At 37.7% G+C, this 16,721-nt stretch overlaps 1 protein-coding gene across 3 annotated transcripts in view; it reads right to left on the reverse strand.

Annotated features, from left to right (window-relative positions):
* The window catches only part of EXOC1 (exocyst complex component 1), a 66,922-nt gene that overhangs the window by 48,690 nt on the left and 1,511 nt on the right, over window positions 1-16,721 (reverse strand). For all 3 annotated transcript variants that reach the window (XM_028100691.2, XM_028100688.2, XM_028100689.2), the window contains exons 2-3: window positions 13,730-13,863; window positions 7,545-7,675 (exon numbers count right to left, since the gene is read on the reverse strand). In XM_028100691.2, the coding sequence (XP_027956492.1) occupies window positions 7,545-7,675; window positions 13,730-13,853 (255 nt within the window). In that variant the 5' untranslated portion in view covers window positions 13,854-13,863. The remainder of the gene's footprint in view (window positions 1-7,544; window positions 7,676-13,729; window positions 13,864-16,721) is intronic.

Below are 16,721 nucleotides of genomic sequence, written 5' to 3' on the forward strand. Positions count from 1 at the left end.
ATACCCTAAATCTCTAGTGTATGCCTTTGTTCTAGTCTCCTGCCTGATCACATTCTCTCCCTTTTTTTCTTTTTTTTTAATTTTTCTTCTTTCTTTTTTCAACCAACTTATCAATTCCTTTTATAAAATCTTTTATAATTTTCATCTTTACAGTCATATGCCATCCCTTCATTGTATTTACCCTTATTTTTGTACATATATAAGTTTTTCTTTAAAATTTTGGGAGGCAGTTTCTTCTAACAGACCAAAATACACCCAAAATCTAGTGTGCGGCACTGATCTATTCACCAGCCTGATCATATTTGATCATATTCTCTCTTTTTTTTCTTTCCCTTTCTTTGCCCCCAGTTTCAGATCTCTTCTGATTTGTTTAGCGTATATTTTTCCCGGGTCGTTGTTACCCCGTTAGCATTTTGTTCTCTCATTTATCTATTCTCCTCTGGACAAAATGACAAGACAGAAAAACTCACCTCAAAAAAAAGAACAAGAGGCAGTACTGACTGCCAGGGACCTAATCAATACGGACCTTAGTAAGATGCTGGAACTAGAGTTCAGAATGACGATTATAAAGATACTAGCTGGTCTTGAAAAAAGCATGGAAGATACTAGAGAAACCCTTTCTGGAGAAATAAAAGAACTAAAATCTAACCAAGTCGAAATCAAAAAGGCTATTAATGAGGTACAATAAAAAATGGAGGCTCTAACTATTAGGATAAATGAGGCAGAAGAGACAATTAGTGATATAGAAGATCAAATGATGGAAAATAAAGAAGCAGAGAAAAAGATAACTAATGGATCACGAGGGTAGAATTCGAGAGATAAGTGATACCATAAAGACGAAACAATATTAGAATAATTGGGATCCCAGAAGAAGAAGAGAGAGAGGGGCAGAAGGTATAGTGGAGCAAATTATAGCAGAGAACTGCCCTAATTTGGGGAAGGAAACAGGCATCAAAATCCAGGAGGCACAGAGAACCCCCTCAAAATCAATAAAAACAGGTCAACACCCCGACATCTAATAGTAAAACTTACAAGTCTCAGAGACAAAGAGAAAATCCTGAAAGCTGCTCGGGACAAGAGGTCTGTAACCTACAATGGTAGAACATTAGATTGGCAACAGACCTATCCACAGAGACCTGGCAGGCCAGAAAGGACTGGCATGATATATTCAGAGCACTAAATGAGAAAAATATGCAGCCAAGAATATTATATCAAGCTAGGCTGTCACTGAAAATAGGAGAGATAAAAAGCTTCCAGGACAAACAAAAACTAAAGGAATTTGCAAACACAAAACCAGCCCTACAAGAAATATTGAAAGAGGTCCTCTAAGCAAAGAGAGAGCCTAAAAGTAACATAGACCAGAAAGGAACAGAGACAATATACAGTAACAGTCACCTTACAGGCAATACAATGGCACTAAATTCATATCTTTCAATAGTTACCCTGAATGTAAATGGGCTAAATGCCCCAATCAAAAGACACAGGGTATCAGATTGGATAAAAAAACAAGACCCACTGATATGCTGTCTGCAAGAGACTCATTTTAGACCCAAAAAAACCTCCATATTGAAAGTGAAGGGGTGGAAAACCATTTACCATGCTAATGGACATCAAAAGAAAGCTGGGGTGGCAATCCTTATATCAGACAAATTAGATTTTAAAACAAAGAATGTAATAAGAGATGAAGAAGGACACTATATCCTACTTAAAGGGTCTATCCAACAAGAAGATCTAACAATTGTAAATATCTATGCCCCTAACATGGGAGCAGCCAATTATATAAGCCAATTCATAACAAAATCAAAGAAACAAGTCGACAACAATACAATAATAGTAGGGGATTTGGGGTGCCTGGGTGGCTCGGTTGTTAAGTGTCTGCCTTTGGCTCAGATCATGATCCAGGGTCCTGGGATCGAGCCCCGCATCAGGCTCCCTGCTCTGCGGGAAGCCCGCTTCTCCCTCTCCCACTTCCCCTGCTTGTGTTCCCTCTCTTGCTGTGTCTCTCTCTGTCAAATAAATAAAATCTTTAAAAATAAATAAATAAAATTAAAAAAAATAATAGTAGGGGACTTTAACACCCCCCTCACTGAAATGAACAGATTATCTAAGCAAAAGATGAACAAGGAAATACAGACTTTAAATGACACACTGGACCAAATGGCCTTCACAGATATATTCAGAACATTCCATCCCAAAGCAACAGAATAAACATTCTTCTCTAGTCCCATGGAACATGCTCCAGAATAGATCACATCCTAGGTCACAAATCAGGTCTCAACTGGTACCAAAAGATTGGGATCATTCCCTGCATATTTTCGGACCACAATGCTTTGAAACTAGAGCTCAATCACAGGAGGAAAATTGGAAAGAGCTCAAATAAGAATGAGTGGGTCAACCAGGAAATTAAAGAAGAATTAAAAAAATTCATGGACGGGCACCTGGGTGGCTCAGATGGTTAAGCGTCTGCCTTCGGCTCGGGTCATGATCCCAGGATCGAGCCCTGCTTCAGGCTCCCTGCTCCTTGGGAGCCTGCTTCTCCCTCTGCCTCTCTCTCTCTCTCGCTGTCTTTCATGAATAAATAAATAAAATCTTTAAAAAAAAATTCATGGAAACAAATGAAAATGAAAATACAACTGTTCAAATTCTTTGGGATGCAGCAAAGGCGGTCCTAAAAGGAAAGTATACAGCAATACAAGCCTTTCTCAAGAAAAAAGAAAGGTCTCAAATACACAACCTAACCCTACACCTAAAGGAGCTGGAGAAAGAACAACAAATAAAGCCTAAACCCAGCAGGAGAAGAGAAATAGTAAAGATCAGAGCAGAAATCAATGAAATAGAAACCGAAAAAACAGAACAGATCAATGAAACTAGGAGCTGGTTCTTTGAAAGAATTAACAAGATTGATAAACCCCTGGCCAGTACTTATCAAAAAGAAAAAAGAAAGGACCCAAATAAATAAAATCACGAATGAAAGAGGAGCGATCACAACCAATAACAAAGAAATACAAACAATTATAAGAACATATTATGAGGAACTATAGGCCAGCAAATTAGATAATCTGGAAGAAATGCATGCATTCCTAGAGATTTATCAACTACCAAAACTGAACCAGGAAGAAACAGGAAACCTGAACAGACCCATAACCACTAAGGAAACTGAAGCAGTAATCAAAAATCTCCCAACAGACAAGAGCCCAGGGCCAGATGGCTTCCCAGAGGAATTCTACCAAACACTTAAAGAAGAATTAATACCTATTCTTCTGAAGCTGTTTCAAAGAATAGAATTGGAAGGAAAACTTCCAAACTCATTTAATGAAGCCAGCATTACCTTGATCCCAAAACCAGACAAAGACCCCATCAAAAAGGAGAACTACAGACCAATATCCCCAACATGGATGCAAAAATTCTCACCAAAATACTAGCCAATAGGATCCAACAGTACATTAAAACAATTATTCCCCACAACCAAGTGGGATTTATTCCTGGGCTGCAAGGTTGGTTCAACATCCACAAATCAATCAATGTGATACAATACATTAATAAAAGAAAGAACAAGAACCAAATGATCCTCTCAATAGATGCAGAAAAAGCATTTGACAAAGTACAGCATCCCTTCTTGATTAAAACTCTTCAGAGTGTAGGGATAGAGGGTACATACCTCAATATCATAAAAGCCATTTGTGAAAAGCTCACAGCGAATATCATCCTCAGTGGGGAAACACTGAGAGCTTTTCCCCCTAAGGTCAGGAACATAGCAGGAGTGTCCACTATCACCACTGCTATTCAACATAGTACTAGAAGTCCTAGCCACAGCAATCAGACAACAAAAAGAAATAAAAGGCATCCAAATCGGCAAAGAAGTGAAACCCTCACTTTTTGCATACGATATGATACTTTACATACAAAAGACTCCACCCCAAAACTGCTAGAACTCATACAGGAATTCAGTAAAGTGGCAGGATAGAAATCAATGCACAGAAATCAGTTGCATTTCTATACACCAACAACAAGGCAGAAGAAAGAGAAATTAAGGAGTCGATCCCATTTACAAATGCATCCAAAACATTAAGATACCTAGGAATAAATCAACCAAAGAGGCAAAGGATCTGTACTCAGAAAACTATAGAATACTCACGACAGAAATTGAGGAAGACACAAAGAAATGGAAAAACGTTCCATGGTCATGGACTGGAAGAACAAATATTGTGAAGATGTCAATGCTACCTAGAGCAATCTACGCATTTAATGCAATCTCTATCAAAATACCAACAACTATTTTCAAAGAAATGGAACAAATAATCCTAAAATTTGTATGAAACCAAAAAAGACCCTGAATAGCCAGAGGAATGTTGAAAAAGAAAAGCAAAGCTGGTGGCATCACAATTCTGGACTTCCAGATCTATTACAAAGCTGTCATCATCAAGACAGTATAGTACTGGCACAAAAACAGACACATAGATCAATGGAACAGAATAGAGAACCCAGAAATGGACCCTCAACTCTATGGTCAAGTAATCTTCGACAAAGCAGGAAAGAATGTCCAATGGAAAAAAGACAGTCTCCTCAACAAATGGTGTTGGGAAAACTGGACAGCCATATGCAGAAAAATGAAACTGGACCATTTCCTTACGTCACACACAAAAATAGACTCAAAATGGTTGAAAGACCTCAATGTCAGACAGGAGTCCATCAAAATCCTAGAGAACACAGGCAGCAACCTCTTCGACCTCAGCTGCAGGAACTTCTTCCTAGAAACATCGCCAAAGGCAAAGGAAGCAAGGGCAAAAATGAACTATTGGGGCTTCATCAAGATAAAAAGCTTTTGCACAGCAAAGGAAACAGTCCACAAAACCAAAAGACAACCGACAGAATGGGAGAAGATATTTGTAAATATATATTAGATAAAGGGTTAGTATCCAAAATCTATGAAGAACTTATCAAACTCAACACCCAAAGAACAAATAATCCAGTCAAGAAATGGGCAGAAGATATGAACAGACATTTTTCCAAAGAAGACATCCAAATGGCCAACAGACACATGAAAAAGTGCTCAACATCGCTCGGCATCAGGGAATCCAAAATCAAAATCTCAATGAGTTACCACCTCACACCAGTCAGAATGGCTAAAATTAACAAGTCAGGAAATGACAGATGTTGGCGGGGATGCAGAGAAAGTGGAATCCTACTACACTGTTGGTGGGAATGCAAGCTGGTGCAGCCACTCTGGAAAACAGTAGGGAGGTTCCTCAAAAAGTTGAAAATAGAGCTACCATACAACCCAGCAATTGCACTACTGGGTATTTATCCCAAAGATACAAATGAAGGAATACAAAGGGGTACATGCACCCTAATGTTTATAGCAGCAATGTCCATAATAGCCAAACTATGGAAAGAGCCAAGATGTTCATCAACAGATGAAATCGATAAAGAAGATGTGGTATATATACACAACGGAATATTATGCAGCCATAGAAAAAAATCTTGCCATTTCCAACAACCTGGATGGAACTAGAGGGTATTATGCTAAGCGAAATAAGTCAATCAGAGAAAGACTTGTATCATATGATCTCACTGATAGGAGGAATTCTTAATCTCAGGAAACACACTGAGGGTTGCTGGAGTGGTGGGGGGTGGGAGGGATGGGGTGGCTGGGTGACAGACATTGGGGAGGGTATGTGCTATGGTGAGCGCTGTGAATTCTGTAAGACTGATGAATCACAGACCCGTACCTCTGAAACAAATAATACATTATATGTTAAAAAAAAAAAAGTAGGAAGGGAAAAATGAAGAGGGGAAGTCGCAGGGGGAGACGAACCATGAGAGACTATGGACTCTGAGAAACACACTGAGGGTTCCAGAGGGGAGGGGGGTGCGGGGATGGGTTAGCCTGGTGATGGGTATTAAAGAGGGCATGTATTGAATGGAGCACTGGGTGTTATATGCAAACAATGCAAACAAGGAACCCTACATCAAAAACTAATGATGTAATGTTGGTGATTAACATAATAAAATAAAATTAAAAAACAAAACAAAACAAAAAACCCAAACAGAAACCTACCAAAAAAGTCTCTACTCTTGATCTTTTCCCATGGTAACAGAATTTATTAAATAATTTATTAAAGTGTTTTGGGTGCCCCTTAGGGATAAAGCAGCGGCAGCCCAGTGTGACTAAAATACTTAAAGAAAGGGGCGCCTGGGTGGCTCAGTCGTTAAGCGTCTGCCTTCGGCTCAGGTCATGATCTCAGGGTCCTGGGATTGAGCCCTGCATCGGGCTCCCTACTGGCTGGGAAGCCTGCTTCTCCCTCTCCCGCTCCCCCTGCTTATGTTCCCTCTCTCGCTGTGTCTTTCTCTGTCAAATAAATAAATAAATAAACAAATAAAATCTTTAAAAAAATATATAGAAAGGCATTCGCCACATTTGTTAGAAATCTGAGTCCTGAACTGCATATTCTAGACAAGCAAAGCTCTCCTAAAGTTGTTTTTGCTTCATTTAAAAAATATTTTACACTCCAGTCAACTGCCTGTCAATTTGTCTAGACTTTAGTTCCCCAGAGGTCTGTACCATGGTAAAGTCAGAATTTTATTTTATTGGATTGCTCTACAAAGGTAGCTTCTATTTCTTTGTGCCTTTTAAGTAAATGTGTGAGACTTGAAGGGTTAAGTCAAAGGGCACCTGCAGTTACATTAATGTAAGCCTTGCTATCAGCCCCATCACAAGTGGGTGTGATGCAAAACATTCCTGAGGAAGGAAGATGCAGGGCAGGGTTAGAGAGGCTGAGGGGGAAGGAGGACTTAATTTCACCAGAGGAGCTCTACTTAATTTTTTTGAAAAAAGGGCATTGCTGTGACAAGCTTTGACTTGTCAGAAATAAACGTGGTCCTTTAACATGATTATTACATTATTCAATTTTCTTAATGTTTGAATGTGGCTTCGGTGAAAAGTGTAGTATTTACATTCTTTTATCTTATTCTTTAAGTTCCTGAAAATAAGGTGTGTAACTCACCATCACTTCCTTTACTTGAGCCACAAATATGAAACCATGGCCTCAAAAGGGTAGCCTGGTTGCCTCAGCTGATGATTCTACATTAATTCATGAAGACGAAATAAGGAAGACTCCCTTTGGTTATAGTGTCACACATGATGTTGAACTAGGTTTTACCAAAACAATGAAGGCTTTTAAAAAACTACTCACAACACTTTAAAATGTGTACTAATACGTGGATTTTATACTAAATATACCTAACCTAAATACCAAAATATATAGTTATTTTGCTCCAGTGTACATAACTTGTCCACAAACATAACTATAGCTCAAAAAAAGCAAAAACAATGAACCAACATGCATACAGATTTATTTAGTAGCTTGAGACTGAAGAGTGGGAGAATGGAAGGTTTAATAATACACTCTAGACTAATTCTTGGTGAGTTGGTAGAGGAGACGGTTACAAAACAAGAAGTTTAGATCATCTTAGAAGACATACTACTACATTAGAAAATGAAAGACACTTTCTGAACATAGGTCAAAGAACTAAGAAAAACATACTTTAATAGCATCCTTGGCATCTACCACAGCAAGGTCTCGAAGGGCCCAGGCAATCTGCCTTTTGTAGAAATCTCCTTTATCAGATTTCTTGACTTTGACCATCTTCACCTGCACAGGGCGTTCAGTTGTCACTGTTGAGTAAAACACACTTTCATCAGAAATATTCACTCACTTATTCTTCATCCATTCATCCACTCATTGCAAATACAGCTGTCAGGTGTGTGTACATGACACTAAAACAGGAGTAGTATTTCCTAATATCTGCCATGACTGAGGAATGCTCAGAGCATCAAAGGGAACATCTAAGTCAGACAACAGGGTCAGAGGCAGGTTCCTTGTTAAGTAAAGCTGCAGACCAGTTTTGAAAGAACAGTATGAGCTCTAAAGAATGACTGACATATGTGAAGCCAAAGGGGCTTGAAAGAGCCTAACACCATTTCAGAACCACACTAAGTGGTTCAGTATGGATTGTTCTTGCAATAAAGTGGATGGAAATGAAGTCACAAAAAAAGATGAAGTTCAGATCACAAAGGGCCTTTGAGGTTGTGGAGGTGCTCTTAGAGGATTTTAATTAGGGAAATGACATGCTCTAATTTGTTTCAAAAATCACTCTGTCAGCAGAATAGTGGATGGATTGGAGTGAACATCAGTACATTTAAAAATTTAGATGAAGTGGTTGAATCTCTAAAAAATGTAACTTACCAAAACTGACTTAAGAACAGAAAATACGGAAAATTCTATAAGCATTAAAGAAATCGCATTAGTGGGGCGCCTGGGTGGCTCAGTTGGTTAAGCGACTGCCTTCAGCTCAGGTCATGATCCTGGAGTCCCAGGATCAAGTCCCACGTCGGGCTCCCTGCTCAGCGGGGAGTCTGCTTCTCCCTCTGACCCTACCCCCTCTCATGCTCTCTCTCTCTCATTCTCTCTCTCAAATAAAGTCTTTAAAAAAAAAAGAAGAAGAAATTGCATTAGTAAGTGAAAAATCTCTTCTCCAAAACCTAGTCCAACACAGTTTTACTGGTATCTTTTGCCAAGTTTTCAAGGAAACATTCCAAACATACATAACTATTCCACTGTACAGAAAACAAGGGAACACTCCCAACTTACTTTATTGCTTTGGTTGTAAGGACAAAGATAGTGTACAAAAGAAAATTATAGGACCATGTCATTAATGAACATGAGTGAAAAATCTTATAACTACAAATATACAAATAACTACAAACAAATACTGCAATGGCAAACTTAATCCAAGGCCATATACAAAAGATAGTATTTCATTTCACCAATTCTGAGATGTACATTTTTTTCCCACATTTTAACATCTCTGAAATCAGAATATGTCTTAACAATTGATGCAGTATCATAGCATTTTTTTAAGTGGTACATAAAATAATATATAATTGATGGCATATGGTACATCATGATTGAGTTAGGTTATCCCAAGAACTCAATTTATCATTTGAAAAGTCAAGTACAATTACTCACCACGCTAATAAATTAAGGAAATATATGATAATCTCAATGATTTGAAAAAGCATTTGATAAAACTGAACATCCATTCAGTGATAAAAAACCAAAAAGAAAAAAAAAGTAAAAAGTCAGGAACAGGGCGCCTGGGTGGCTCAGTCGTTAAGCGTCTGCCTTCGGCTCAGGTCATGATCCCAGGGTCCTGGGATCCAGTCCCACATCGGGCTCCCTGCTCTGCGGGAAGTCGGCTTCTCCCTCTCCCACTCCCCCTGCTTTTTTTTTTTTTTTAAGATTTTATTTATTTATTTGACAGAGAGAGACACAGCGAGAGAGGCAACACAAGCAGGGGGAGTAGAAGAGGGAGAAGCAGGCTTCCCGCAGAGCAGGGAGCCTGATGCGGGGCTCTATCCCAGGACCCTGGGATCATGACCTGAGCCGAAGGCAGACGCTTAACGACTAAGCCACCCAGGCGCCCCTCCCACTCCCCCTCCTTGTGTTCCTGCTCTATCTCTTTCTCTGTCAAATAAATAAATAAAATCGTAAAAAAAAAAAAAGTCAGGAACAGAAGAGAGCTTCCTTTACATTGTAAACAAAAAAACAATAGCAATTATCATACTAAAAAGCCATTCCCTTTGAGATCAACACTGTACTGATGGTCCTAACCAGCAGACTAAAGCAACAAAAATAAATAAAAAATATAAAGATTATAAAGGAAGGAAGAAAATGTCACTATTTAGAAAGAGCTTATGGACAAATTATTAGAATAAGAAAGTCTAGCAAGATTGACACAGAAATCCACATAAAAACAAACTGTATTTCTAGATTCTAACAATAAATGATTTTTAAAATGTATTAATGTTCAATAAAATTAAAAAGCTCCTGCTCTGCAAAAGACAACATCAAGAGAATGAGAAGATATGCCAGACTGCAAGAAAATACTTGCCAAAGACATATCTAATGAAGGAATGTTATGCAAAATATACAAAGGACTCTTTTTTTTTTTTTTAAGATTCATTTATTTGCAAGAGAGCCCCTGTGCACATGGTAGGGGAGGGGCAGAAGAAGAGAGAGTCTTCAGCAGACTCTGCTGAGTGCGAGCTGAGCTGACATGGGCTCCATCTCACAACCCTAAGATCGCAACCTGAGCTAAAACCGAGTTGGACGCTTAACTGACTGCGTCACCCAGGTGCCCCTATACAAAGGACTCTTAAAACTCAACAAGAAAACAAAAAACCTGATTAAAAAATGGCCAAAGACATTAACAGATGCTTCCCCAAAGAAGATACATAGATAACAAATAAGCATATGAACAGATACTCAACACCCTATTTCATCAAGGCAATGCAAATTAAAACAACAATGGGATACCACTATACACCTATTAGTTTGGCCAAATTCCAGAACATGACACCACCAAATGCTGGCAGAAATGTGTAGCAACAGGAACTCTCAAACATTGCTGGTGGGACTGCAAAATGATACAGCCACTTTGGTAGAAAGTTTGGTGGTTTCTTACAAAACCAAAGACACTCTTACACTCTTGGTATTTACCCAAAGGAGGTGCAAACTTATGTCCATGCAAAAATTCAAACATGGGTGTTTATAGTACCTTTATTCATAATTTTCAAATTGATAACTGACATGTCCTTCACTAGGTGAGTGGATAAACTGTGGTACATCTAGGCATGGAATATTATTCAGTGCTAAAAAGAAATGAGCTATCAAGCCATGAAAAGGCACGGAGGACACGTAAATGTATATTACTAAGTGAAAGAAGCCAAGCTGAGCAGGCTACGTACTTTATGATTTCAACTATACGACATCCTGGAAAAGGCTAAACCATGCAAACAGTAAAAAAAACTGTGGTTGTAAAGGGCAGGGGTTGGGGGAGAGATGAATAGGCAGAACATGCAGGATTTTTAAGGCAGTGAAAATACTCTGTATTTTCCTACAGAGTATTTTCCTACTACAATGGTAGATATATTTCATTATACATTTGTCGAAACCCATACAAATGTACAACACCAAGAGTAAACCCTAAGGTAAACTATGGACTTTGGATGATTGCAGTGTGTCAATGTAGGTTCATTCTTGGTAACAAACTGTTGCCACTGTTGCCAGTGGTACTGATAAAAGGGAAGACTACACATATGTGGGGGCAGGGGATATATGGGAAATCTGTGTACCGCCTTCCTCAATTTTGTTGTAAACCTTAAACTGCTCTAAAAAATTAAAGTCTTGGACACCTAGGTGGCTCGGTTGGTTAAGCATCTGCCTTTGGCTTAGGTCATGATTCCAGGGTCCCGGGATTGAGGCCCACATCAGGCTCCTTGCTCAGCTGGGAGCCTGCTTCTCCCTCTGCCTGTCACTCCCCCTGCTTGTGCGCTCTCTCTCTCTCTCTGACAAATAAATAAATAAATCTTAAAAAAATTAAAGTCTTAAAAATGTATTAGTGCTAATAAGTTATTATTTATGATAGTATCAAAAATCTAGGAATAAATACAACATATGGGCAAAACCTTTAAAACTATATAACTTATGAAAGCCTTTAAAACTGTAAAACTTACTGAAAGGCATTAAAGAAGACCTAGGTAAATGGAGAACTACACCATGTCCGTGGACAAGAAGACTCAGTATCATGAAAATGCAAGTTCTCTTTGAACTGAACTACATATTCAAAACAATTCCAATTAAAATCCCAACAAAATCTGGCACTTGCAAAGTGGATTCTAAAATTTAGGTAGAAGAAAAAAGAACCAAAACAAGACAAAATAAAAACCAGATATAGGAGAGACCAGAAATAGGTACATTCACATTCATCACTACAAACATGGAAACAGGTAAATTAAATACTAGAATGTGAATGGCAAAATTATAAAACTTTTAGAACATAGTATAGGAGAATACTTTTGTTACTTCAGGAAAGTATATCTTTTTTTTTTTTTTTTTTTAAGTAGGCTCCACACCCAGCATCGAGCCCAGTGTGGGGCTTGAACTCACAACCCTGAGATCAAGACCTGAGCTGAGATCAAGAGTTGAACGCTCAACCAACCGAGAGGTGCCCTTCTAGGGAAATGTATCTTAAATAAGATAAAAAAGTGGAAGCCATAAAGGATCAGATTGATTAATGTGATTTCATTAGAATTAGAAATTTCATTAAAAAGTATCAAAAGCTGGGGTGCCTGGGTGACTTAATCGTTAAGCATCTGCCTTCAGCTCAGGTCATGATGCCGGGGTCCTGGGATTGAGCCCACATCGGGCTCCCTGCTCAGCGGGAAGCCTGCTTCTCCCTCTCCCACTCCCCCTGCTTATGTTCCCTCTCTCTCTGTGTCTCTCTCTGTCAGATAAATAAATAAAATCTTTAAAAAAAAAAGTATCAAAAAGCTACTACACAAGCCACAAACTGGGATGCATATAACCAACACAGGATTAGTAAATATATAGACCTTGTCAAATCAGTAAAAGGACAACCAACACAACAGAGAAATGAGCAAAAGGTTTTAAGGCAAATTTCTAAGACAAGGAAACTCAATGGCCAATAAACTCATGAAAAGATGCTTAATTTCATCAACAGGGAAGTGAAATTTAAAACCACATAGAGATACTATTTTACGTACCATTTCCACCACGTAGGAATCAATTAAGTCTGTCAAAACCAAGTGTCAAAACCAAGTTTTAAGTAGGATGTAGAGAAAGAACTCCAAACACACACTGCTTGTGGAATTGAAAACCAGTGTAACTACTTTTGAAAATAATTTGGTATTAGTGTTAAGCATTTACATGCCTATGACCCAGATACTAAATTTACATTTAGTATCTACCCTAGAAAATTCTTGCCTGTATACACGAGGACACAAGGACAAACATGTTCACAGAACTGCTGTCTGAACATTAAAAGTGGAAAACAAACCTAATGTTCACCACTGGTAAGATGCGTAAGTAAATTGGTACTCTCATAGAGTAGAACACTCCATAGGAGTGAAAACGAAAGAATTATGGTTATATGAAAAAAGAGAAAACTCATGAACATGAACATAATGTTGAATGGAAAAAGTCACAAAAGGATATATGCACTATGATTCAATTTGTGTAAATTTCAAAGACATGCAAAACTACATAATAAGTTATTTGAGATTACAAACATATATAGCAAAATGATAAAGAAAAGCAAGGAAAGACCGAACCAAAATTCAGGATACTAGTTACCTCTTAATGAATGAGGGAAGGGAATGGGATTAGGGAAGGATACACAGGACACTTCAAAGGTAATGGTAATATTCTTACACTGGGTGGTAAGCACATGAGTGTTCCTGTTTGGTCAGTCTTTGAACCTTATATATACTATAGATTCTGTTGTATCTACTCAATATATAATTAAAGACAACTTTAAAAATGAATTTGTTGGCGCAAGAGTTTTTCCAATTATAAAGACAATGAGAATATATAAAGATTTTATTTATATATTTTGTCAGAGAGAGAGAGAGAGCGCACAAGCAGGGGGAGTGACAGGCAGAGGGAGAAGCAGGCTCCCTGCTGAGCAAGGAGCCCGGTCCCACGACCCTGGGATCACGACCTAAGCAGAAGGCAGATGCTTAACTGACTGAGCCACTCAGGCATCCCAAGACAATGAGAGTATTAAAAACAAGGGGGAAAAGTCCCCTGGGGAATAAAACAATAAAAGAATGCCAAACAAGAGCTTTTTCTTACTAAATACCCACCTGTGGCACACAAAAAACAGTTCTTTTTCTTTTTTCCTGCTTTGCAGACGTTGACAATACTCAGCAGGCGTTCATCATTTGGTGTAAAAATGTCTCTTTGTAACGCATGCTTGATTGCTGTCATTTTTAATCAGCTGAAAAAAATGGAGAGTATAGATATTAAGCTCATTCTTGAAATCATTCTATCTCATATTGTTCCATTTATGATTTAAAAAATTATCTAATAAGTATAGGAAGAATGGCTGATAAGTATAGGAAGAATGATTTCATATATCAACATACCAACATCATAAAAATAAAAAGTCATATGATTGGAAAAGAAATTAGAGAACGAACGTTATTAAACTCTAAAATATCTGGAAGTGCTTACCAAATATTATGATACGAAAAAAATTTTAAGAAAAAAAATAAAAACCCATGCTCAATCTTTAAATATAAATTTCCTATATAAGGAGCGCTTACAACTCAACAATAAAAAAACAAATAACACAATTAAAAACTGAGCAAAGGATTTGAATAGACATTTCTCCAAAGAAAATATACAAATGGCCAATAAGCACACGAAAAGATGCTCAACATCATTAACCACTAGGGAAATGCAAACCAAAACCAAATGTGCTATCACTTTACACTCACTAGAATGGCTAACATTAAAAAGACAAGCGTTGGTAAAGATGTGGAGAAAAAGAACTCTTTCATACATTGTTGGTGATTGTAAAATGGTGCGGCTACTTTGGAAAAAGCTTGACAGTTCCTCAAAAAGTTAAATATGAAATTACCATACGACCCACCAATTCCATTCCTGGATATATACTCAAGAGAACTGAAAATATATGTCCACACAAAAACTTGGTACATAAATGTTCATAGCAGTATTATTGATAGCCAAAAAAAACAGAAACAACTCAAATATCCACCAATTAATGAACTGATACAACGAAACGAAGTACATCTATACTGTGGAATATTATTTGGCCATAAAAAAAGGAACGAACTACTGATATATGCTACAACATTGATGAAACTTGAAAACATTATGTTAAGTGAAAGAAGCCAGTTAAAAGATCACATATTTTATGATTCTGCTTACATGAAAGGTCCAGAGTAGACAAATGCATAAAGACAAAATGATTTGTGGCTGCCAGGGGCTAGGGGCAAGAAGGACTGTTAATGGGTATGGGGTTTCTTTTGGGGTGATGAAAATGCCCTTGAATTAGATAGTAGTGATGGCTGTATAACCTTGTGAATATACTAAAGACTACTGAATTATACACTTGAGAGGGTAAATTTTATAGCATATGAATTATATCTCAATAAAGCTATTATAAAGAGGTTTCCACTTATTTCATTTTTCTCACTAAATTCAATGTCTTTTTTCAAATACCAACTTAAGTTAAATACTTTTTAAAATCTCTTTTCAACTTTATTTTCAAATATATATATTTGTATGTATGTATATTACTATTTTCCAATGCAAATGTGTGGTATTTCATACATGTGACCTTGCTTAGGAAATTAACTTCTAACACTCTTCCTATGGGAAAATTAAGAGATTATGAATTTTAAATAAATGACATAGAATAAATTTTTATAATACAATGACACTTTTGGAAACCAGGGATCTCCTATATTTTACTCAATCTGTGAAATTTTGATCTCTGCTCCAAATCAAAAAATTGCTTTTCTCACAAAAAAATCACATCTTCCCACTTCTATTCCTTTTCCACCTCATCTTAGCCTCTAGTCTTCTGACCTCCCCCTCCTTCCTGTTCTCATCATCTATCTGGCTTCTCCAAGCTTAATTTCTTTTCCAACCTAGCCTGGAGGCAGTGTTCACCTACACTCTCCTTCAATTATCTTTCGGTTTGTAGACTTGTTCACCATGTTTTATCAATCTCCATGAACTGTATTTTTCTCCACTTCTTATGGGCTACCATATACCACTTAAGAAGGCCATGTATCTATGTTCACTGCATTCATTACAAATAGCTAAATCTGTTCAAAGCTAGACTTTCACTGTTGCTCAGCAACCCTTTAACATTTCCTTTGATGACTCCTCTTCCTATTCCCCATCAGTGTGTTGCAAATCTTATTTATCTTCTTCAATCCCCAACGCTAGTGTCAGCAAATGATGTCACCATCTATGCGGCAGAAGATTTAGAAGCCATGGAGTACAATTTTCCCCAACTGCTTTCTTCTCCATCTCTTTACATCTTCACCCATCCTAATGTCCATTCCACCTATCGCAAAATTTTGTGCCCATGTTACTAATCACTTAGTATGTCCTAGGGCCTAGACACTGATTTAAAAGCTCTACTCCACCCTATGATCAAGCTACACTGGATAATGGCCACTTTACTTCTCTATCTCTGGGCTTTGTTCATGCAATTTCCTTTTCCTGTAATTCTTTTCCCCCCAGGAAATTCCAACTCATTCTTCAGGATCCTGCTAAAATGTCACCTCTTCTGTGAAGTAGTCACACACATAAAGAATAATTCTTTTATACTTCTCAAACATTCCCTCTACTCTGCTAACATAGCACTTACAAATCCTATTTTCTAGCTAGTTGTAGTCTCTCTCCCATTAAAAGTAGCTCTTTGTAGGAAAGAACCATACCTTCTTCATCTTTGTATTCCTAGAACTCGGCAAAGACATATCAGGCATTTCAAAATTAAGCAAAATGATAGCACCAAATGACATGACAACTATAGTTTCCCTGACTCCCCTTTCCAACTCTCACATCTGTAAGCAAATGTCTGGGTTCAAAATCTGTCATATTTGATTCTCCTCCTCCATTGTCAACATGAAATCTGCTGCCACATTCTTCTGATTTCCCCTCATCTACATATAATTTACCCTTCCTTTCTGTCCCCACTGCTAACACACTAATCCAGGTTCACATCAACTATATCCATTTAACACTTCAGTATCTGGTTATCTCTTTTCAAGTTTCCACAATCCCCAAACCCTGGGTAAACAAATAATATTAAAA

Source organism: Eumetopias jubatus, unplaced genomic scaffold, assembly GCF_037043125.1.
Source record: "Eumetopias jubatus isolate StellerSeaLion01/CBP00866 unplaced genomic scaffold, mEumJub1_p1.0 scaffold_2, whole genome shotgun sequence".
Taxonomy (NCBI): domain Eukaryota; kingdom Metazoa; phylum Chordata; class Mammalia; order Carnivora; family Otariidae; genus Eumetopias; species Eumetopias jubatus.